Consider the following 21220-nt stretch of genomic DNA (forward strand, 5'->3'; position numbering starts at 1 on the left):
CAGTTGTCTTAGTTTTCACATCCCGCTGCCAGAGCAGAAATGATCATACAGTCCCATTAAGTGGCTCGTGAATGCACAGGGACTCCCCAGAATCAGTACAGGTACTCAGGCACAGGGGCTGTTTACTTGTATGGTCCATCTGGACATTGTGTTGTATTTAGCAGTAGCTTGAAAGCCTTTAAAATTACTTTATTGGATTTATTTTAGCCACTTAGAGGCACTTTAATAAGCTTTAAAGACAAAATTGACATATTATCATCTTATAAAGTTGTTATAGTGAACAAGTTAAAGCTGCAGAAGGTAACTTGTATAAAAGTAATTTTTTTGTCATATTTGCTAAAACTGTCCCTATGCCCAGACAGCAGTACATGAAACATGTAATCTGTGAAAAAAAAAAAAAAAAAACGGCTCCATCGGTCTCACCTACTGCGATTTGCAAGAAATCCAAGAAATCGCCCGACCCAAAACAACCAATCAGAGCCAGAGGAGCGTCTGACATCTGTCAATCACTAATCACACAGGCTGCGAACCGCCCCCTCCCTCTGCTCATGCCGCACAGTCAAACAGCTCTGTGAGCGGCGTCAGGATGCTAGTGAAAGCTATGACGGAGCAACGTAAAGGATACCACTCATACCGCCACTGCCAACAACAGCATATACGGCTAAGACAACAAATAACCATAAAGCTAAATATGGTGATTGTTACAGTAACACTCCGCAGCGCGTACGGTATATTAGCGACTGTGATGTAGCAGCGTTAGCTTGTTTCCGATGCTAAGGCTAACGTTACTGGTTGTCACGGCAGCCGCGCAGACGCCGCAGGGAGGAGGGGCTTGGAGGCAGGGCAGGAGTGCAGTGGAGAGGGAGGGGGAGTGACGTGGAACTTGTGTTGCCGATGTACACTTTCTACCTGTACAATACAAGTTCTGTGTGCTAAAGCCAAAACAAAGAGCTGAAAAATGCTAAAATGCTGCGTACAGCTGAGGAGGACTGCACAGCTGGCTGAGAATGGCCTGATGGGTCGTCAGTATGGTATGTCAGCGGTCCCTTTCACATTAAACAGTCATTTGATCTGCTGTTAATTTATAGATTACTGCAGTTTATGAAAACATATGCTGAACTGCTGGTCCACTTTTGCTCCATGGCTCTAAGAGTCCAAAAACAAAACCTCAGCTCTCTTTTGTGTCATCAGAATTCATAAAGTGAGTCACTTCAGATTTCTATGTTTCTCCTCTTGACTTACTGGTGTCTATGTAAGTCAACCACCAGTTGTCTGCAGTTGTTTTCACTTCTCTGTTCTAATTCAGGACAGAAGCAGGACAAATGCATGAGAGGTTTACCACTGCATGTGCTGGCACGGCTACAGAGCGCCTTATACTTTGCTGAGCTGCACTGGGATCTAGAGAAGAGGAATGCAGCCATGGACAGGGCTTGTAAAAAGAGCTAATGTATGGCAGGCTTCTTATGGTCTGAGCCCGCACACACGTGTATGCATACACGTGTTTCTCTGTGTTTGGGGCAAATAACGTACTCTGAGGTGCATGTGGAAGCCCCTTAATGGGCATTATAAGTGCTTCCACTTGAGACAGTTGAAACAGGATCTCTGAGAACAAATGAAAGCATGAAGTCAGAACAAGAGGCACTTACTTCCCAACTTCATCGATGACAGGAGCTGGACACAGTAAGAACGTGTTTTCTACACCGGCCGGCTTTTCATCTGTCAGAGAGAGGCAACATTTTGACAATTATACATTCCTCCAAAGTAGACTCCTCAGTCTGAGCTTTCCAATGGGGAAAATACAGGTTCACACACTGACACAGGTCAAAGTGTAGCTGTACTCACTGATCGTGATGGTATCGTTGATTTTGAAGCTGCAGAGCACCTGGTTGATGTTTCTGGCGTGCAGAAAACCGTTTCCTCTCACCACCACTTGGAAAGATTCTGGTCACACAACAAGCGTTTTTTTTACATTTTAGAATTTCTCTAAATGTGTATGAATGTGTATACGTCCATATACAGTATGGACATACGCAGGATAAAAAGTTTCAGAACTTGGTCCACTGTCCAGTCATGTGACTTTCATTTATGGGCCCTAATTTGCTTGTAATGGGGCAGCGGGAATATGAATAAACAAAATACAAAAATACAGCAAAGTCAGCTTTTCCACCGCATGACCGAGCCCCTTTAAGCGCATGACAAATTTATGATTGTTGGACATTAACTTCAATAGTTACAATGTTATTTTCAACACAGAGAAAACACTACAGCTACAAATGTACGAGGATGAGACCGAGGCGCACAGCTACGGCTCAGTTAGAAGTGAAATACTTTTCCTTTTGAGAGGTGACAGTAATTCACTGCTTAATAAAAGACAAACGCATATGTGAGAGGCAGTAAAAGTCTCTCTGTTTCTGCCAAAAGTGTTTAATCAGCCCCTGCTTTTATCTGTTCATTTCTGCCTTTTAATGTCCACTTCATGCAGCTTTCCCTGTCATAATCTTTCTCTTGGCAGAACACTAAAGGATGCTGTCTACTTTACGCTTCAGTTGCAGCCAATCTCACCACTGTCACTCTCTCACGGTCAATCCTTTTAATGAGACCCTGTAATATTATTCCCACTCCAATACTCTGTCCCAATAGATTTCCTGTTAGTGACCTGGATGCCCATATAGGGACATTTTTTTAGTCTGGGATTGTCATTACTGAAATGAGAGAAGGGGAGACTGGGAACCCAGTAATGAAATTAACACAGTTGAAGAAATGATGGGAGCCCGGCACCGGTGTGGATGGCTCAGGGGAGACCCTCTTCAGTTAGTGTGTGAGTGTGTGCGAGTGTGTATCTTTAACTCCCCACCTCCTGCACACACACTGGATGGCTCAGCTGCCAAAATCTCAATGCAGGATTTCTTGATGATCTGGAAAGAAAGAAGAAAGCGATCATTTTTTCTACACTTGCTGGCCTGTTTGTGACGGGCACATTTTAAGTCAAGGGTTGTTTATGAATTAAGTTATTTCTTTAATCATCCTGCATCACTGTGCGTCTCACATCTGAAATCTTTCCTCTTCTTGCAGTGCCTATTTGGAACACTGTGGTCACATCAGTTAAGTATGCTCCATCAGAGCTGCTCGTCGACTGGTCAAATGGCTTTGGAAACCTCCTCTCCAACATATTTTTTCGACATCGGTACTCTAACTCTCCGAAACTGACAATTCAACATCCACACCCACTTCACACAGTTATTAGCCCGGGGTGTGGAGGTGAGAAAGGAGTCAGGGTTTGCACTCCTCTCAGGTTACTTTTCATGTAAACAACCTAAGTGCAACACTATGAGTGTCTTCCAGGAGAGACTGTCTGAAAATGTTTTTCACATATTTGAGTGATTACCGCGTCTCTGGCCTCTCTGTCATGGTCAACACCATCAAAGCCAGACAACCCGTCGTATGAACTAGTTCTTTTCTAGCATAACCTGACTCTTATTCATACCAACTGACCATTTGAGAAAATCCCTGACGAGTAGCATAGTGTTTCCACTCTCATCCTGGAGGTTGTTACAGTTTAGGCTACAGTTAGTGGCTATGTCCTTTTACTTATTATATTTAGGGAATTTTACACTGCATCAACCCCAGCCAAAGTTACTCATTATGATCACCAAACCCATCATTATTAGTTGATTACTCTGCACTCTAAAAGCCTTTTTTCTTGTGCTGTTAAACTAAAAACTAGTATGACAGAGCTAGGTCCTCATGGAGCAAAGGCTTACATAGTTAATTAGCGAGCTAGCTCCAGTTTCTAAAATCTGGCTGCGACAGTTGTCATTGGCTAGAAATGAGAAGCCGTCTTTTGTCTTCTAGTGGTAAATCTTTATCATTGTAAACTGCATATTTGCCATGTGAGGATTATATGGCAGAAAACCACTTTACCACTTCACTCTGACAATGACACAAACAGGGAAACTGATGAAAACATTAGCTTCTCATGAGAAAAACAAGTTGGAGAGGGCCTGTCCTGCCTGTACTGTCCTCACTAAGTGATTTTGGTTCATGAAGCCAGTCTACAGAAAGACTTTCAGCCCTAAAACTGTGACACTGAACAATTAATCAGTGTTACTTTTGAAAACCAATGTAGGCAGGAAGTAACTTGTTTCTGTACAGACACACAGAATCCACTGACGATGGAGGGTGACGTAGTGCGAGTTGGGTGGTGTTTGGATTTGGCTCATCTGTTTTCTAACATGGCAGCTGGGTCGCAAGCTTGTTCATGCTACTGCTAAATAGGACACTAAAATATTCTTCTGAAAACATTTTAGGCAAGACAGAGGCAACGCAGTAACAGAATCTTGATGATCTCCTGCTCTCAGAAAATGAACAGGATCCACCGACCTGACATCAATGGATCCAGAGTGTCTGTACCTTTAAACACGCTTCTATTACAGTCAGTTTCTGTGTATTCATTCTTCTCATTTCTTCTAAAGCCAGTTCTGACAGTAATAAAAAACGTAATTGTACTAATGCAGGACAGATTCTAGATAAATACATGACTGTGGACGTTTGCACGGCCTGTTTCCGAGCCTGAGCAACAGGAATGCCTCCCTGCACGGAGAAGAGTTTATTTACCGAATCAATGACTCCCCGGAGGGCATGGAAGCCGCCCAGCACAGGAAACACATGCTCAATGGTGTCTGCAATGGTGGCCAGCTTGAAGGGGAGAGAGGCAGAGACAGAGGTGTGGATGGAGGAAAAAGGGGGAGAAGAAATAAGTCACTAAATTAATTAACAAAACAAATAACAAACAATTAGCTGAATAAGTACGTGACAGAAAATGAAACTAGCAGATTGTTTTCAGGAGTGTTTTTCTGTAACGGTGGTTAGGGAGACTCCAACATTCAGAGGTTCATGACAATGAGTGGCAGACATCTGATATCTATTTCAAGCCCAAACTGGCCTCAAACATACTGATGTGACCCAGTTTCATTTTCACTGCAGGCTGGCAGATCTGTTCAGTGAGAGTCTGACCTCCATGAAGAGCTGCATGCACACACTGTAAAACCAGGGAATCCCGTACGCAGTAATGATCACACATTATCCACAATCAGGTAATGGGTCCATTTATAATCAATCAAATGGAACCTGAACTAAGCTTAAGGGGAGACCACGTCTGGTTACCGAAGGTCAAGCAGCCCTCATGGGAGAGCAAACTCTTAGGTCTCAAATATCTTTCACATTAAGTACCTGAATCACCCTCTTCATCATCATGTTGAAGCTAATTTTTGAGTATTATTTTCTCCAGTACTGCTTTGTGCCTTGGCGTCTGCAGTGGCCAAAGAGGCAGCTTGAGGTTACAAATCACTCAGATTCGTTTTCAGGAAATTTTATATTATGGGTTAACCAAATTGCACAGGGGGCCCTGAATGCAACAGCATTTTGGATGTTTCCACAACTCTGGATTCCTGAGCGCATGTCATATACAGTACATGCATGGGTAAATGTAACCGGCCTGCACATTTCAAAGATAATTATGTTTAAGTTTAGGAAATTATTTTCATTTCAAACCAGATGTAGAACATGGATGGAAAATCCGTGTTAACCTGCCAAACAGCATACATTTACTGCATTGGCACGGGTGTTACCTGCGTCTCATTGAAGTCTTTGACACCAACACAGTACACGATAGCTCCAAGAGACCTGGCTCTCTCTGCCTGTTGGAAGAAAGAGGGAATACATATATGACTAAAAACTGGAATAAAAAAATGGCACTCAAGCAATGAGCTCTGGTCCTAGAGCTAAAACTGCAGCACTTTAGGAATTTGGGCCTCAGTGTGAAGTTTCTACCTCTTGCTGTGCAGTGATGAGCTGGTGTTCCTGCAGCTCTCCGTCTGTTAGTGCAATGATCACGCTGGCCGTGCCTGCAGGAAACATACAGGCATGCTATAACCTCAACATAATTCATAACTTAACCAGAAGCGAGCTGAGTAATTTGATGCTTACCAAAGTTCTCCTGGTATATCTGCTCGTTCGCCTTCAAATAAGGAGACACTTTCATGGTGAGATTGTCAGGAAATACCAAAGGTTTCACATTCAAACTAGTAATTCGATGAACTTTTTTGATTCTCAGAACAAAGACTTACTCTCTGCAACCCAAGGTGCATAAAAGTGTCTCCACCAGGAATCTCCCTTTTCAGAGCGTTCAGCCCCTTTCTGATGTCCACTCTGCCGAGAAGACACATGGTCGGTTTTAATGAGGATACATTTAAGTTGCAGTGTTGTCCTATTTGTCATCTCTGCCATGGTGGGAACTAATCCATCACTGTGTGCTCTTCCCCCTGTTCTCTTCATAATTAGCACTTTAGTCTGTCATTTCCGAGTATATAAATTATCATGTCTCTATCCTTTACAGATGTTTTCGCCCCATTCTGTTCATTTCATTCACTGAAGGACTGATGCAAACTGGAGACATCTCTGTTGGAAATGGAACCTCAGTTTACGCAACAGTGGTTAATAGTGGGTTTCACCTCTCCTACACAAAACCCTCTCTTACAAAATAACACCGAGTTTTAGGCAACAACAGAGAGCATCTGCTTTCACTCTGGTACAACAGTTTGAGTTTATTTTACGACTGATTGTTTTTCTTGTCTAAGAGCAGGCCATGCTAGAATAACATTTATCTATCACATGAATTCAGTTTCAGTTCCTCAGTTGTAGGTAATTAACCCCTTTAACCAACACGCCGTATCGGCCGTAACTTAATTTACCTGTTTTCTGTCAGTTTCATAATGGTGGACGCTCTGGACGAGAATGTTATGAAGGACATCCTCAGCATGGGACTGGAACAGAAAACAAATCCCTCATCAGAAAAAACAAATCCCTCATCAGCCGGCACTGTGGGCCAGTTTGGCTTGAAGAGTGTGCAGCACTAAAATCCCCACAGATTGACCAATTACTGATGATGTGCGCCAGAGACTGATGGTGGATGCCAAGACAAAATTCAACAGCATTTGGCTGCTAGTTGGTGATTTCCTACCTTGCAAAACATATAAGTAAACATTTCCACATCATCTGGGATTAATCAAAAACATTGTGTCAATTCATAGTTACAGCAATACTGCAGCATGTTGTTTTCCTCAGAAACATGAAATAACTGCCAGAAACCCATCGTGAGCTTTACTTTCATTCCAGTGGATGAGACAATGGATGTTTCATTGTGGACTCCAACAGGCTGTGTGTGAATTCCTTCTTGAATGCAGGCCAACACACTGAGACACCAAGTGACACCAGTTTGAGCCGGTGTGCAGGATTTGAGCCCTCTAGAGGTGCGTGACACTGACTCCAGTGCTGACAGTCAAACTACGTCACTGAGTCCTCAGATGTGGTCAAGTGTCTTACTTTTGTTTATTGGTGAAAAATTATATTTAGAAAGGAATTACATGCATGTAAACAAACACACAGCTATCTGAAGTATAGACAAATGTGTTGTGTTGTTTGTGAGAGAAAGTAAGTTCATGCAGATTTAAGCTGTTTGACATTTTCTCATGTTTGTTTAAAGCAGAGACTTTGAGGAGGGTCGGGTCTTTGCTATGGCTGAACCGCAGAGCTCCAGGTGTTGTTGTGGCCCTCGAGCGCGACGGACAAAACAAAGCCACCCACGAGCTGAAGGCCATTTGTTTAAATATACTTTACACTGCATTCTTACCGCGCGAGAGCTGCAATGTATTATATTCCAACTTTTGTCATTAGAAGATACAAATACAATCATATCCACAGCATCTATATTATTGGTTATAGGATAAATGCAGGATGCCACTTTAAATGACCACTGATGTGACATCGTATAAAGGTGATGAATAACAGTGATCACATACACATCAAATGATAATATTGAGTGTTTTCTCCATTAGCCTACACTGAGATCTGCTGTCAGAAACCAAAGGTGCTGCTGCAGCAACATACTGTCAACTTAGAGTGGCATGGGTACATACGAGCAGGTGTTTCATTAAAATATGCACAGTTTGAATAAATGTTTATGGTCATAGAAAAACAATGGTTTGCATGCAAAAGGATGCAAATGTATGCCTATAATGGCTATATATTCACCTAACTTATTGAACAGGTTACGATACAATACTGCTTTTCTTTAAAAAAGGGACTCAGTTTTTATTATTCACTTGTTCAAAATGTCAGATCTGAGTGACATTTTGTTAAAAAAGATCTGAGTTGAGCCACTTGAAGCTGCAGCACTGTGGTGTTTGTGTGTCAGAGCATCCGTCACTCTTCGCCCTCCTCTAAGTCTGAAGGCTGCTCGTACACATAGACACCCTCCAGCCTGTAGTCACTGCTGCTAACCCCACTGACAACAGACATCAGCTCAGCTACTGCAGAGACAGAGTGAAACATCAGCCAGGATGCTGAGTGACTGAGCATATGGGCTGTTGTAGCTGTAGGGACAGATTTTATTTTACTTGGTGACTGCTGTGTGAAGTGTGTGTTTCTCTTTAGCGATCTACATCTCAGGGCTCCAGGAAGCCGAGTCCAGAGGCAACAAGGCTGTTTAGTGTCTAGAGACTCACAGTCCAGTTATGGAGCCTTTAAATATTACAGTATACTGCACCTAGGTAGCTCCATTTTCTCCTACACATTTGATGGCTTAGTTGTCTTGATGTGCATGTTTCTGTTTATGAAGTGTCTCTTACCTTTTGAATTTCTCAGCCAAGTTCTCCACAAAGTAGTAGATTTCCTCCCAGTGATTCTTCACACTGCCAGACCTGAGACGAGGAAAAAAAGGGGAAGCTACTGAAATAAACAGCAATTATTTCAAAGAAAGTAATTTTTAATGTGATGACAGATAAATGACAGACAAACCCTGAAATCCCTGAAACAACTTGCATCATGTTATGAGTTGTGTGTAACAGTTATGAATGCACATACAGAATTAAGAACAGGAGGCAGCAATAGTAATTTCTAATGGTAATGTTAGCATAAAAGCAGCCTCAATTCATGGGCTTTATTAGTATGGTTGGGCACTATCATGTAGCTTAAAAGACTGTAGCCGTTGTAAAATATAATATCTGTATATATCTGTAAGCTCCAAATGATTTGTTCAGCAAGAACGAAATACCAAGGCTTAAGTTATCTATCAGACACGCTGCAACCTCCATATGGTAGAGCAGTCAAACAAGAAAAATGCAGATCGGTTAGCCAAAAACAACAGGGGGGGAAATCGTTAGCTCCACAACACAAAGAACAAGCTGGATGTATCCTGTCACAATTAACTGTAACAAATAGTCTTGGTTTTATTTAATAGCGGAATATTGCCTATAGTCCATATCAAATGCTAACATGCTGTTTAGCTGTCTACCTAGCAACAGATGGATAGACAGTGCACTCTTTATTTGTTAGTAAACCCTTAAGGGAAAGATATTGAACCTAAATTTCATAAAGACCATAGACGATTGATTATGTATCACAAGCACTATGGAGGGAATGACTTCAATCTATTAGCCCGCACTTTACATAAGGGACCAGTAATTATACTGTTGAGATAAAAGAGGCCAGTGGCATGGTGTGGTGTGTAGTTTAGCCCCCTCTTGTATCCTGAATGAGCCCCTGAAGGCTGAGGAAATAGGTCCTGGTCTCCCCAGGGGAACCTATTAACTATTTAACTATTATAAAAAAAAATCCCTTGGGAGCCACCTTCATTTCCTCTGGGCAGACTTGGTGTGTGAGTGTGTGTGTCTGTGGCAATTTAATTAAGTGCGAGCATGAACGGAGAGAGCTTCCGGCATGATGTGACCAGTCGGCAGGTCATCCGTTAGCTAACGAGTGAGCCAGAGAGATGACACATGGGAAATGAGCTAATTGACTGCGGTAAAACTGGAGGACTGTTCAGAGGATGAAGCTTACTGAGGCTGACTGAGCGTTATTCTAGGTGCTGTCTGACTGATGTAACGGCATTAGACGCACTGGACCTGGCCGCCACTGATGTGTTGCTTATTCTCTGTACGGGACAGAAGATCAACAACAATTTTTATCCACATGGACTATCTGGATTCCTTCAACAGTTTCCATTTACATGCACAATAGAGGAGCATGTATTTCTGTAAAATCTAAACATACTGTTTAGGTCCACACCTTCATTGCTGACCGCAACTCGAAGCCCTTGAAACCGTTAGTTCGTATAAGGGTGTGTGGGAGTTAATGGGAACCAGACTAAACACTGTCTGTGTTATCCTAGCTTACCTTTCAGTTGTATTAGTTCCCACACTCTGTTTGATAGTCACATCTTGACATAATAAACACAATGAACTATTTCTTGCTTATGGGCTCTGCCTTGGTGAAAAAAGCATGAAAACATTTGTTCTGTAAATGAGATTACTTTCAACAAAGTTTATTTTCTGTACAATGTATTTTGATTGCTTGGATATTTGATGATGCAGGAACCAGCAAAGCCTTCGTCCTGGGAGCTGCTCTGGAAAACAGCACCAGCTACATGCCAAAACATGAAATGCAAATGAATTGTGACTAATGTTATTTGCCCGCAACTGAGTATCTCTGAGGTTATACCCTATGGTGTTTTTGTGTTATTGCTTTGCAGCAGAGGGGTGATTATTTGACCAGGCTGGGGGGTAGACACAGCCAGGGAATACCAGGGACTTTCCCATCATGCCTCACTCATTTAAGGCTTTTTATCCTGCCAGGCAGGACTCTAAATGCTCTGTTTAGTAGCCTGGCCAATGTAACAACAACACTGTGTTCCAATTCCTCATTTTTCACTTTAAAGAGGAAACAACAAAGCTTTTTACTGTTGATCAGCTATTAATATTACAGAGCAGCTGAACTTTCTGGCCTTTAAAACTCAAAACGACAACTATGCAGCAACAAGCATTTAAATGAGAAATCAGCATGTGCAACAGAAGCTGAAATGGGAGCCAGGTCTGACTCAAGCTTCAACTCTAAATCCAAGGAAAACAATTGGATTGCTTAGACGAAGGCGAGCTGCTAAAAAGGAAGGCAACTTTCTGAGCAAAAACATCAAGAACCTTTCAGAATGAGTCGAGCATTGCACCTCTGCCAGAGGTTTAGGTTTGAGTTCCCTTGGGCCACCCATGCTGGGAATATCTAGACCATTACTCCAAATACAACAAAAGCATCCTCAATAACATAGACATGTCAGTACATTTTAATGCTTTCACTCATCTAGTCGGAGCAGATACAAATGCTGGTCAACTAAACATCACACCTAAGCATTTTCTCAGCGTTGCTGTTGATGTGATGACATGACTTGTTCCCCCCACATCAAGGCTTTACACTCCCATGAAGCTGACTGAGCAAAGAAAGAGGACAAGACCTTACAAGCTAAACAAAACCCTCCCAACATATGAAAATCTTGAGGTGGAGGAGGAGAGGTGTTTAGCTTGGATGTTCAGCAAAATGTGCAGCGCAAACAGAAAGAGTCACGAGGATTGCACGCACACGCACACACACACACACACACACACACACACACACAGACACACACACAGACACACAGACAGCCTCTGACCTGAAGAAATGGCAGCAGCCAGTTTCTTTTGTAAATTGTTCCATTACAGCAACATGGGGGGGGGGGGAGTATAAAGTCTGGTGAGACTTTCCTGCAGCTAATAGTCATGTAGAGGTGTAGGGGATCATTTCTGAGTATTTATTTAACATCAGGGTGAATCTGAGGACTCCCACCTTTGGTTTTCAACTGGTTATCTTTATTTCTGAACCACAATGGCTCTTGTTTGGCTTGGAACGGTTCAGCTGTCTGAGGTGGCTGCAGTCGTGGGACTGAGGCCTAGCTTGCAGTTTCACTCACCTGTCCAAACACCGTTGGAAGAGGAAGTGGGCCATTTCATTCTGTGATTCTTGATGAAGCCATTTTATGCGGTGCCTTTTGCCCCTCAATCCTTTGATCTATTTTAATGGAGTTGAGCTCTAAAGTTCAGCGGTTTGGGGTTTGGACACAGAAAATAAAGGATTCGAGAGGTGAGGGGTGTTACAATTTGCTGACAAAATGATCAAACCCCAACAGCAGTTTGAAGTTATGTCACAGCAAATCGTCAAAGCCGAGCGACAGTGTTTTCTCGATTGGAGAGATTCTCTGAGCAAGATGGAGAGCATGTGTTTGGCCTCGCGCCATCTGAGGGCTGAGAGAAGAAGTAACAAAGGAAAGAAAAAAAAGGAAGGAAAGATCAAGGGAAAGATGAGGCATCTTATCAGGGAGATTAGAGTGAATTCAGCTGACGAGGAATGAGATAATGTGAAAAATCTGTTGGCTCTACTGCAAACTTGTCTGCCAGAAGAAACATGCCAATGATTCAATGAAAACTTCAGCTATAAGGCCAAGTGCCTCAGCCAGCACAGCTGGCAAACACGTCACAGCAGCCTGCAGTACCAACACCACCAGACAACCAAAGCAAGGAGTGAACTACTGCTTAAAGCACCAAGAAGCTGACATAGAATTTGACTTTTCTTATATGAACAACAATCATTGATCTGCGCTACTCTTAATGCTCCAGCGCTGCCAAATGGCTAATCTGCATGATTTTGAATTAATTCGATTCTGAATTAATTAACCATTTAAAAAAACACTATAAGACAATTTAAAATCAAAGCAAAACAGACAAAAATGTCAACATGAGCAAACAAAGCATAAAAAAACAGAAAGGAACAATTGCAGAAGACAGGCGTCGCTAATTGGAGCTAATTAAAGCAGACAATTATTACATTACAATGTAATTAGCAATCTGACAAACAGGGATAAATCAGGACAAAGAAAGCATGTAGTGAATTGTCTTAATGAGCTCTGGCTGCATTTAAAACAAACATAATACCATAATCTGGTTTATCTTTTCTTCACATTTTTCTGAATTATGAAGGTCTAAATGGGGAGATGCTACATCATGAGGATGTTTGTACATTAATCAAGTATCATGAAATTAAGTAAGATATTGGTGTTCATGGAGTACGTTGCGAAAATGCAATAATCTATAGAAAGTACATTTACTTACACTTAATTTACTCACACAGCGACATATTTGAGGTTGGGTTTGTTTAATTGACGGCTCTTCAGCTGTCATGGTGCCTCTGGCTCAATCAAATCCAACTCCACCCAGCAATCACCAGCCTGTTTCATCAAATTAGCATCTTCATTGTTCTTGAAACAAAGAGATTATTCTAGAGCAAACCAAAACCCAGCTTACATTCACCTCTAAATCTAAATGTCTTAAACTATACATAGTTGGGATACTTAATTTCCTCTGCTGCTACTTCAGTACATCTAACATTCAGGGCAGTGATCTACAGTTTCCAAATAGCTGTGGGCACAAAGGGAGGCAATATACATCATTGCTGTTCACCAATGCTGAACACACTGTGTCTAGAGGAGACAGGAATTTCCTAGATGTCTCCCAAGGGTCTGAGAAGACCTGAAGAACAAAAACATTCGTAATAATGGCTTTTTCTGCTGGCTGGGTGAGATTACAGTGGTTGGATCTACAGAAAATGACTCAGACGCTATGTGAGAGAGTGAGTGTGTATGTGTGTGTGTCCAGGACAGCACAAAGTTCATTTGGAGGATGGTTGGACAGAGAGACAGGAAAACAGCAAGACAAGAGACAGAACAAGAAAAATGAGGATAGAGAAATAGCAACAACAGAACAAAGACGCTCAGACATCAAAGAAATGCATACAGCAATGACACACAACAGTCTTTTTAAAGGGCTGAAACAGTGTGTGTCTATGTTTTAGGTCTTTACGTGTAATGTGTGCTTAGCATCTATGCTGACACTGTTAAAATACAGGCTGTGACCAAGGACTGCCTGGAATAGTAGAAGATACACCTCTCCATTTCCCAAACGCAGCAGCAAGATTAGCAATTTGGTTAGCTGTAATGTAAACAAGCAATTTGCAGTAAGTGGGCTAAAACATGCAGTCAGTGGCATGGCCTCTTCACACCAGTGTGTTTAGCATGGTGGGAGCTTTGTTAAAAGAGATTATCGAAAGAAAATCTGCCACTCTGAAGCAGTTTTGGTCAATATTTTTATATTAACAATGTGTCAGGCTCTGTGTAATGTGAAAATGCTGCTCATTGGTACATCTTTCAGCTCCCTGTTTTGGCTTCATGGCCCGTAACTTAACTGTTTAGCTGAGTCTCATTGTACACAACAGCAGGCAGCTGTTTTCAGCCAAAAAACCTCAAATAAAACACCTCGCTGTAACTAACCAGTCCGGCACCAATAGACGGAGAGATGGTTATTGACTAGCTTGTGAACATTTGGAGTTGGTGCAAACCTAAACTGAGGCATATTAATCAATACTGCTTTAAGGTGTCTTCAAAGAAAAAAACAAAAGTTCGTCATGCTAAGGGCCCTAAAGCGGCCATGTTGAATATCAGGGATATGTCGACTATGCCTGCAATCCTGTGACTCTGGCAAAGGATATTAAAGATGAAGCATGTTCGATATCAAGTCTTCTTTAATTTCTCAACTAGTCCACGCTCAACTACCCAGCAAGCATTTCTCTCCAAAAGGGTGACGGGATGACGGCATGTGGGAAAAAGCTCCATCGGTCTGAGGGCTAAGCGGCTCTCAGCTTCGTTCTCACGGTTCAAAGTGTCGAAGAAGGAAAAAAAAAAAAAAAAAATCCCAATTCCACTAAGGAGGCTGTCTGCAATTCCAGCTGGGCCAACCCACACCACCCCAGCCTGCAGCCAATGGTGGTGCTCCAATTTAACTGACTGGGCACAAGGATTTGTTTGTTTAAAACCACTAACCTACTTTTACAGCCATTGCAGAAGTCAAAGTCTTTACTGCGTGATTGCTGAGCTAATGCTGCACATCTATTCCAAAACTGAGAGGAATTGTTTGGACAAAAAATAGCTAGTGGAGAGGCATTTGAGATGTGTGTCAAATGATAGAAATGTTTCATTGTCTGACCATCTAAAATGTACTTTGTAACGCACTTTTTCCAAAAGACTCAGTCAGACTCATGCATCAAATATCACCAGGAGGTTTGGACTTAAAGTGGGATTCATCCTCTTTAAAATCCATCGTCTCATTTTTGTCCCTGAGGGACTTAAGACAGCATGACATCATTTAACAAGGCATTTCTTCCTGCTGAAAACACCGAAGCAACACGCTGCAGAAGGCAAAATGACAGAACACAGAGAGCGAGTTTCATTCCACAGCTAGATCGTATTCACAGCTAGACATCACCGAAAATATTTATGGACTGCAGCTGCAGTTTGGTTTTTCCGCTGACTTGCCAGGAATCAGGAGGCATGACCCAATGCCCAACCGGTGGGCCAACTTCTGACCTCATCAACAACAACAAAAACATTTTGCAGCCAGGATCAGTGTTCTCACAAATCAAGACAAGGCAGAAATAGCTGTGATTAGGCCCAGGCTCACCAAAGAATGATTATCATTAACAGCAGCACTAAAGCGATGTGAGAATAACGTATCGCTACATCTTTAAATAATGATACTGCAGTAACACCAAGTAGGTCAATGATGAGTGTGGATTGAGGAGGTAATGGGAGTCTGGTGGAAACAAGAGAGAGATAAATGGAAAGAGCTTGTGGCCAAAAAGTAGACAGACACGGACACAAAGCAAAGGAGGGGAAGAGAGCTTGTACATGAGTCTACATGCTTGTAGATCTCTCACTGACATCTGTACAACTAAAACACCACTACAAGGCTAATTCTTTCACTTTCTTAACTGATGCTGTTATGCACAACTTCAACAGTGAAAACAATATGGTGGAGTTATCATGCGCAAGACTGTCTCCTACTGGGTGCCAAATCAACATAAACAAGATGGTTCAATGCGGTTTTTGTCAAGAAGTGAACATTAGCATTTGGCCTATAGGTGAATTCCTTTTCGTCCCATATGAACACACCCAAAGCTGTTCCTCTGGCTCTGTCTTCCATATAAAACAGCAAGCTGCGGCCCGCCCGTTCTGAATCAGCAAATACACATCCTCCTACAGTTCATATGCAGCAGTATAGGGTTTAAAGGTATACACCAAAAGATCACAGTGACTTTGTTTACGGCTTCTCATTGTTATTTGACCAACAATCAATCTCCTCATAGATGCTCAAAAGACCTGAATTGCACAGGTGTCATGTTCTGGGTGAGAAACTACCATCTGCCTCTGGCTACTAGACTTTGTTGTATGTACATTTTTGACCAAGTTAGCTGTGTGGCTCTCTGGATTGCAATGTCTGTCAGCTGGTTCCCCTCTTTGCCAGACATTCATCATTCTCAGAGGATGAATTGTTATAACTTTGGTGATTTTCATCAAGCACCAGCATCAGGTCAAAACCCGAATGTGTCCAATACACTGCTTTATGACCACAAACCTGCAAAACAAATGACATTCCCAACCTAAGTTGTCATGCGTTTAACACTAATTAGCAAATGTTAGCATGCTAACATACTAAACAAAGGCAGTCCACATGGTAAACATTATATCTGCCGAACATGAGCGTGATAGCATTGCCACTGAGAGCATGCAGCGGTTAGCTTTTACCTCAAAGCACCATTGTGTCTAAGCAGTAAGTACAGCCTCACAGAGCCACTAGCTGTAGACTCTGTTTCTGTGTGACCTTATTTAGGTTACAGTAGTAGAGAAATCACATAATTGCTGTCGCACGTCTGACTGAGAAGCATATACCATGAACCACAAGTCAGGGATGTGATGTCACATTGTTAACTGTGGGTGGCGGGGTGTGGCTATGGCCCATATGTTCCCACATTTCATTTAATCAAAACATCATTTTCTGTCTTTTATTCGCCAAGGTTTTGGAATTGTTCATGTTTTTTCAATCAGCACCCTTATTTCATGAGGTTTTCTTTTGGGACCCTTGGTTTTGCATATTGTGTCATTGTGACAGTGTTGTTGTTCCTACCTGACCATCGTATTTCTTAGCTCCAGCATCTGTATCCTATTAGTTATTTGTGCCTGTGTATTTAAGTCGTAGTTTAACATCAGTGTACTGCTGGGACTTGAAGGGAGAACCAACCTCTATATTTATTTGGTTGCAACCTTTAAGTCCTGTCACTGATTGTTGTGTTGCTGCCCCTCACCCCTTTGACCCTGAGTGGGTACAGTAACAACCCTACTTCCTTTAGAATATTCTAGATTGTATATATTGTATTTCTGCAGGGCATGGGGCTGTTTAGGGTAGTGTGTCTCGCTATAGCCCATATTTTCCGAACTCAGTCCCAGATGCCCCAGATACAAAACTGGCAACCATACAGCCATTAGCTACCTTCTCTACCCTTCAGAGTGCAGCCACCCATGTGTCTCAGACAGCACTGTCCTACATGTTTGAGCCATGACGTGACATCATCTGCCCAAGTCTGTAATAAATGCCTTTGGAGTCCACTTTATGAGCCAGCGCAGCAGTTATCTTTCCTCATTACTGTGAAACTCGTGATTCTCCTCTTCATCTACAACACAGTGCCCAAAGTGTGTTTCTCATTCTTAATGAAACTGACCCGCCCCAATCCTGTCAGCTTAACTGTTTGTCTGTATGTTTTCTTTCCAGTTAAACACTATCAATCCTAACCGCAAGCACGATGTTGATACTGGACGATTCTGCAAAGCCCCAGATAATGTTCAGTAATGATGTTTTTGCATGTTCAGTGCCAATGTTTTCAACCGTGCTTGCGGCTCTAGAGATAGCGATTTCTGTTGGTTGGTCTGTCCACCACTTTGGTGCAGACTGAAATACCTAGTCAAAACTCATGACATGCCCATCAGACTCAGCTGTTGGTTGTGTTAATGAGCAAATGTTTTCCTGCTAACACACCAAACTCTGCTGAGCATAACATGTTAGCCTTTAGCTCAAAGCACTGCTGGGCTGAAGTACAGCCTCACAGAGACACCAGTGTTGTAATTATTCCTACATTATCAACACACAGCTTTATTTTTCACCTCACTAAGAAAGGTACAGTGCTGCACGAATGAGTACTAAATGTGGGCACCGCTTCAGAATCGTGTGGTATTAATGTGACTTCTGGGAGGCTGGGCTGACACTACAGCAGCTATTACTGATTAAAATCACTTCAACCAGAGATGAGTAGCTAATAAGTGACATCCTCTGTGGTCATAGCACAACCCTCAGTCTTGATTATCCCTCTGCTCTGCCACATTATTCGATCTAGCCTGTTGTGCTCTTCCCTGTATATTCACTTCATGATTATCCTGTTTCACACAACTTCAATGACCACTTCATTCAAACCTGATGAAAGACTACCAACAATCTCTTTCAGTGTGATTACTTTAAAATCCAACATGTTGGGCAGCCTTTGATGATTTACCAAAGGTTTAGGAAAATAGAGGCTGCAGGTTTATGACTAAGTGGTTCCAACAACACAACCATGCAGGGTTGGGATGTAGGTGACCAATGATTCACACTCTCCAAAAATCCTTTCAGTCATTCTTACATTGATGAAGGACTGCAAGCATTTACCCTTTATCCTCTTTTATTCTAGACACCGAAACCTCTTCTCACACTCACACACTTTACACTTTCCATATGGATCAACCAGGGCAAAGACTTCAGACCGTGTCTCATAAAACCGACTCAGGCCTGAGGGATGGGGTTGATGGGTGGCTGAGACAGATCTCTAACGAGCTTCCTCCTGTTTGAAGTCCACAGCCAATGTCTAAACCTCGTTAGTCACCCCCCGAGTGGGCACCAAAGCACGCAGGCGTGCTAACAATAGCATCTGACATCGAAAAAAAAGAAGCTGTTTCCTTATTTGCAGCATGTGTCAGTGTTTACCGCACAGCACAAGCCAAATACAGGCCTGCACATCTGGGGCGCAGTCCCATGCTTTGGGTCCACCTTTGCTCTGGAATCACATGCCAAAAGAAAAATGTCAGATACCGTGACGTTCAGTGGGTACAGCAAGACACTTCGACTGCCACGAGACACTGATTCCTCCTGGAGGCCATCAGTGTGAGAAATGTAAGACCTGAGGATAAAGCCATCCGCCCAGTGCCATATGAGATATTATACAGCCACATGTGATGCTAATCTGCAAAAGATTTGTCACTTCTCTCACCACCTCATTACTGACAACAAGCCTTTAACGGCCACATTTTCCATAAATGCTGTTGCTTCCTGTCCTTTCTTGTTCCCCCTCCCCATCCCTGGCACTGCCCCATTCGTGCAAGATAAAGGATAAGAGCTGATACAGCAATATGCTTTAAATCCCCGCTAGGTAATCTCAAGATAAAACTAGGCAGATAGAAGTGCAGAGCTGCAATCAATTTTTAGGTTAGTCTCAATAAAGATTTCTATTTTGCTTTCGCTGCCAATTTTGCCCCAGTTGCAATAATGATGGTTTGTTTGGTTACAGTAATTATTGACATATTTATGTCTCTACAATGAATGCACTGAGGTATAGCTTGTCCATTTCAACGAGTAGCACGTTTAATCTGTGATCTTTAGTGCACACTGAGTGGCACAGAGGATGATTCCTGTTTTATGTCAGAAAGCACAAGTTAGGCGCATGAATGTCTATCAGCTGTACAGTAGAGGCAGTAAGAGAGAAGCAGGCGCTCTGAAAGCCTCTCCTGCTTTTTCCCTGACATTTTATTTTCTCCCCAGCTGAAGTCCAGTGCTAAGATGTCACACAACCACAACATTTTTCCTACGTGGGCGTACAGAACTGGAAATGAAAGAGTGAACGGTGAGCAGTCACTGAGCTAAGAGCAAAAAAAAAAAAAAAAAGTCCCTTTGGCATGTCTGGGAATTTAAGATCAGCCACGGAGAGTTTTTTTTTTTTTTTTTTTAATCGTTTATCGTGTGTTTCTCCTTTTCCAGGAGGATGACAGCATGATGTGCGGAGAGAGGCAGCGGGTTTTAACATGTTGAGAGACAGAGATAGATCATTGTTGAAGCATCCAAACCATCAGCCCTCTTTCTGCTTATTCAGCAAACTGTACACAGCAAGTCAGCGTCATGGCGCGCGCACGCACGCACGCACGCGCGCCAGCAGCTGCAGCGGCGCTTATCCACCAGATGATTTAAAGTTATTTTCTGCTTTTTACAATCATGTCAGAAGCTGAAACTTTGATATTGGTTCCCCGACAGTGGAAAAATAAGCCCCGTGCGCTGTCCTGAATTACAGCGTGACACAAACCAGGCAAAAAAAGACCGCAATAAAACTCTAAACACACGAAAAGTAAATGAGATGCCAGCTGATTTTTGGTGCTTATCTAGCTTCTTTCAGCTGTTCATCATGATGTCGCTATTAGCCTGTGTCTTCATTGTCTTCAAAAGCCGTTTCCACTTACTTATCAAGCACAAAATAGAGGTCAAAAGCGCCCTGACAGGAGCTCTCCTCCTCCTCTTCCTCCTGCAGCTCCGGCTCGGCTCTTGCGGATGGAGAAGAGAGCAAAAATAATCCCAATAAAACCAGAACAAGACGCATGTCCAACCAAAATCTCGCCATAGTTTCTCCTCGGGGAAAAGAATTAATTCCTTTACGAATGAAAAGAAAAAGAAAAAAAAGCCAAAGAAGCCACAAATCTTTAGTGTCCTCTTACATCCCAGAGGCAGCTCTGAAGCCTGTTGAAGAGGCAGAGATGCAACAAAGACAAAAGAAAGGATGCAGGCGATGCTTCCGCGTCTCTGATTTGGAGCTCAGTTTACAATCATGACCACCCGCATCCCGGTCAAAGAGCCAGCTGAGAGGTGTTTTCAATCAAAGGGAATGATTCAAACGGAAAAGTTTCGGTTATTAAAAAAAGCCCATGCAGTTAGCAGGGAAAAAAAAGTTTCAAAAACAACTTTTGCAGAAACAAATCCAAACCCGCGTCATGGGGAGAAATGGATAAAACGATGGAGTGACTGATTCCTAAAAACAAAACATGGATGAGAATTTCCTGTCAAAGTGTCCAAACTGGATTAAGTCTGAAAAGGCCAAGTGAAGCCGGGTGAAGCAGAGCAGCGTTGGCGCTGCAGGAACTGGGAGCCCGGGGGACAGACTTGGCTGAAATGGACCAGGTTTCATATTACAAACTGAGGAGGAGAGAGAAGGAAAAAATGGGTCAACATCTCATTTTGCGCCTCCCTCACGTGGCAGACTGGCGCGTGGAACCGGCGCAGAGCAACATTGGATGGTCTCTATCAGATATATGTCATAGTCGTATATCACCTTGAAGCAACGCGTGTATTTATGT

General features: G+C 42.6%; 1 protein-coding gene across 1 annotated transcript in view; it reads right to left on the reverse strand.

Annotated features, from left to right (window-relative positions):
- The window catches only part of antxr1c (ANTXR cell adhesion molecule 1c), a 37494-nt gene extending 16530 nt beyond the window's left edge, over window positions 1-20964 (reverse strand). The window contains exons 1-11 of the mRNA XM_076760827.1: window positions 20333-20964; window positions 8685-8756; window positions 6750-6821; window positions 6126-6207; window positions 5986-6016; window positions 5830-5903; window positions 5628-5696; window positions 4615-4695; window positions 2855-2915; window positions 1843-1941; window positions 1647-1716 (exon numbers count right to left, since the gene is read on the reverse strand). Of these exons, the coding sequence (XP_076616942.1) occupies window positions 1647-1716; window positions 1843-1941; window positions 2855-2915; window positions 4615-4695; window positions 5628-5696; window positions 5830-5903; window positions 5986-6016; window positions 6126-6207; window positions 6750-6821; window positions 8685-8756; window positions 20333-20490 (869 nt within the window). The 5' untranslated portion in view covers window positions 20491-20964. The remainder of the gene's footprint in view (window positions 1-1646; window positions 1717-1842; window positions 1942-2854; window positions 2916-4614; window positions 4696-5627; window positions 5697-5829; window positions 5904-5985; window positions 6017-6125; window positions 6208-6749; window positions 6822-8684; window positions 8757-20332) is intronic.
- Window positions 20965-21220: the final 256 nt, after the last annotated feature.

This window comes from Chaetodon auriga, chromosome 20 (genome assembly GCF_051107435.1).
Source record: "Chaetodon auriga isolate fChaAug3 chromosome 20, fChaAug3.hap1, whole genome shotgun sequence".
In the NCBI taxonomy this organism is placed as follows: Eukaryota; Metazoa; Chordata; class Actinopteri; order Chaetodontiformes; family Chaetodontidae; genus Chaetodon; species Chaetodon auriga.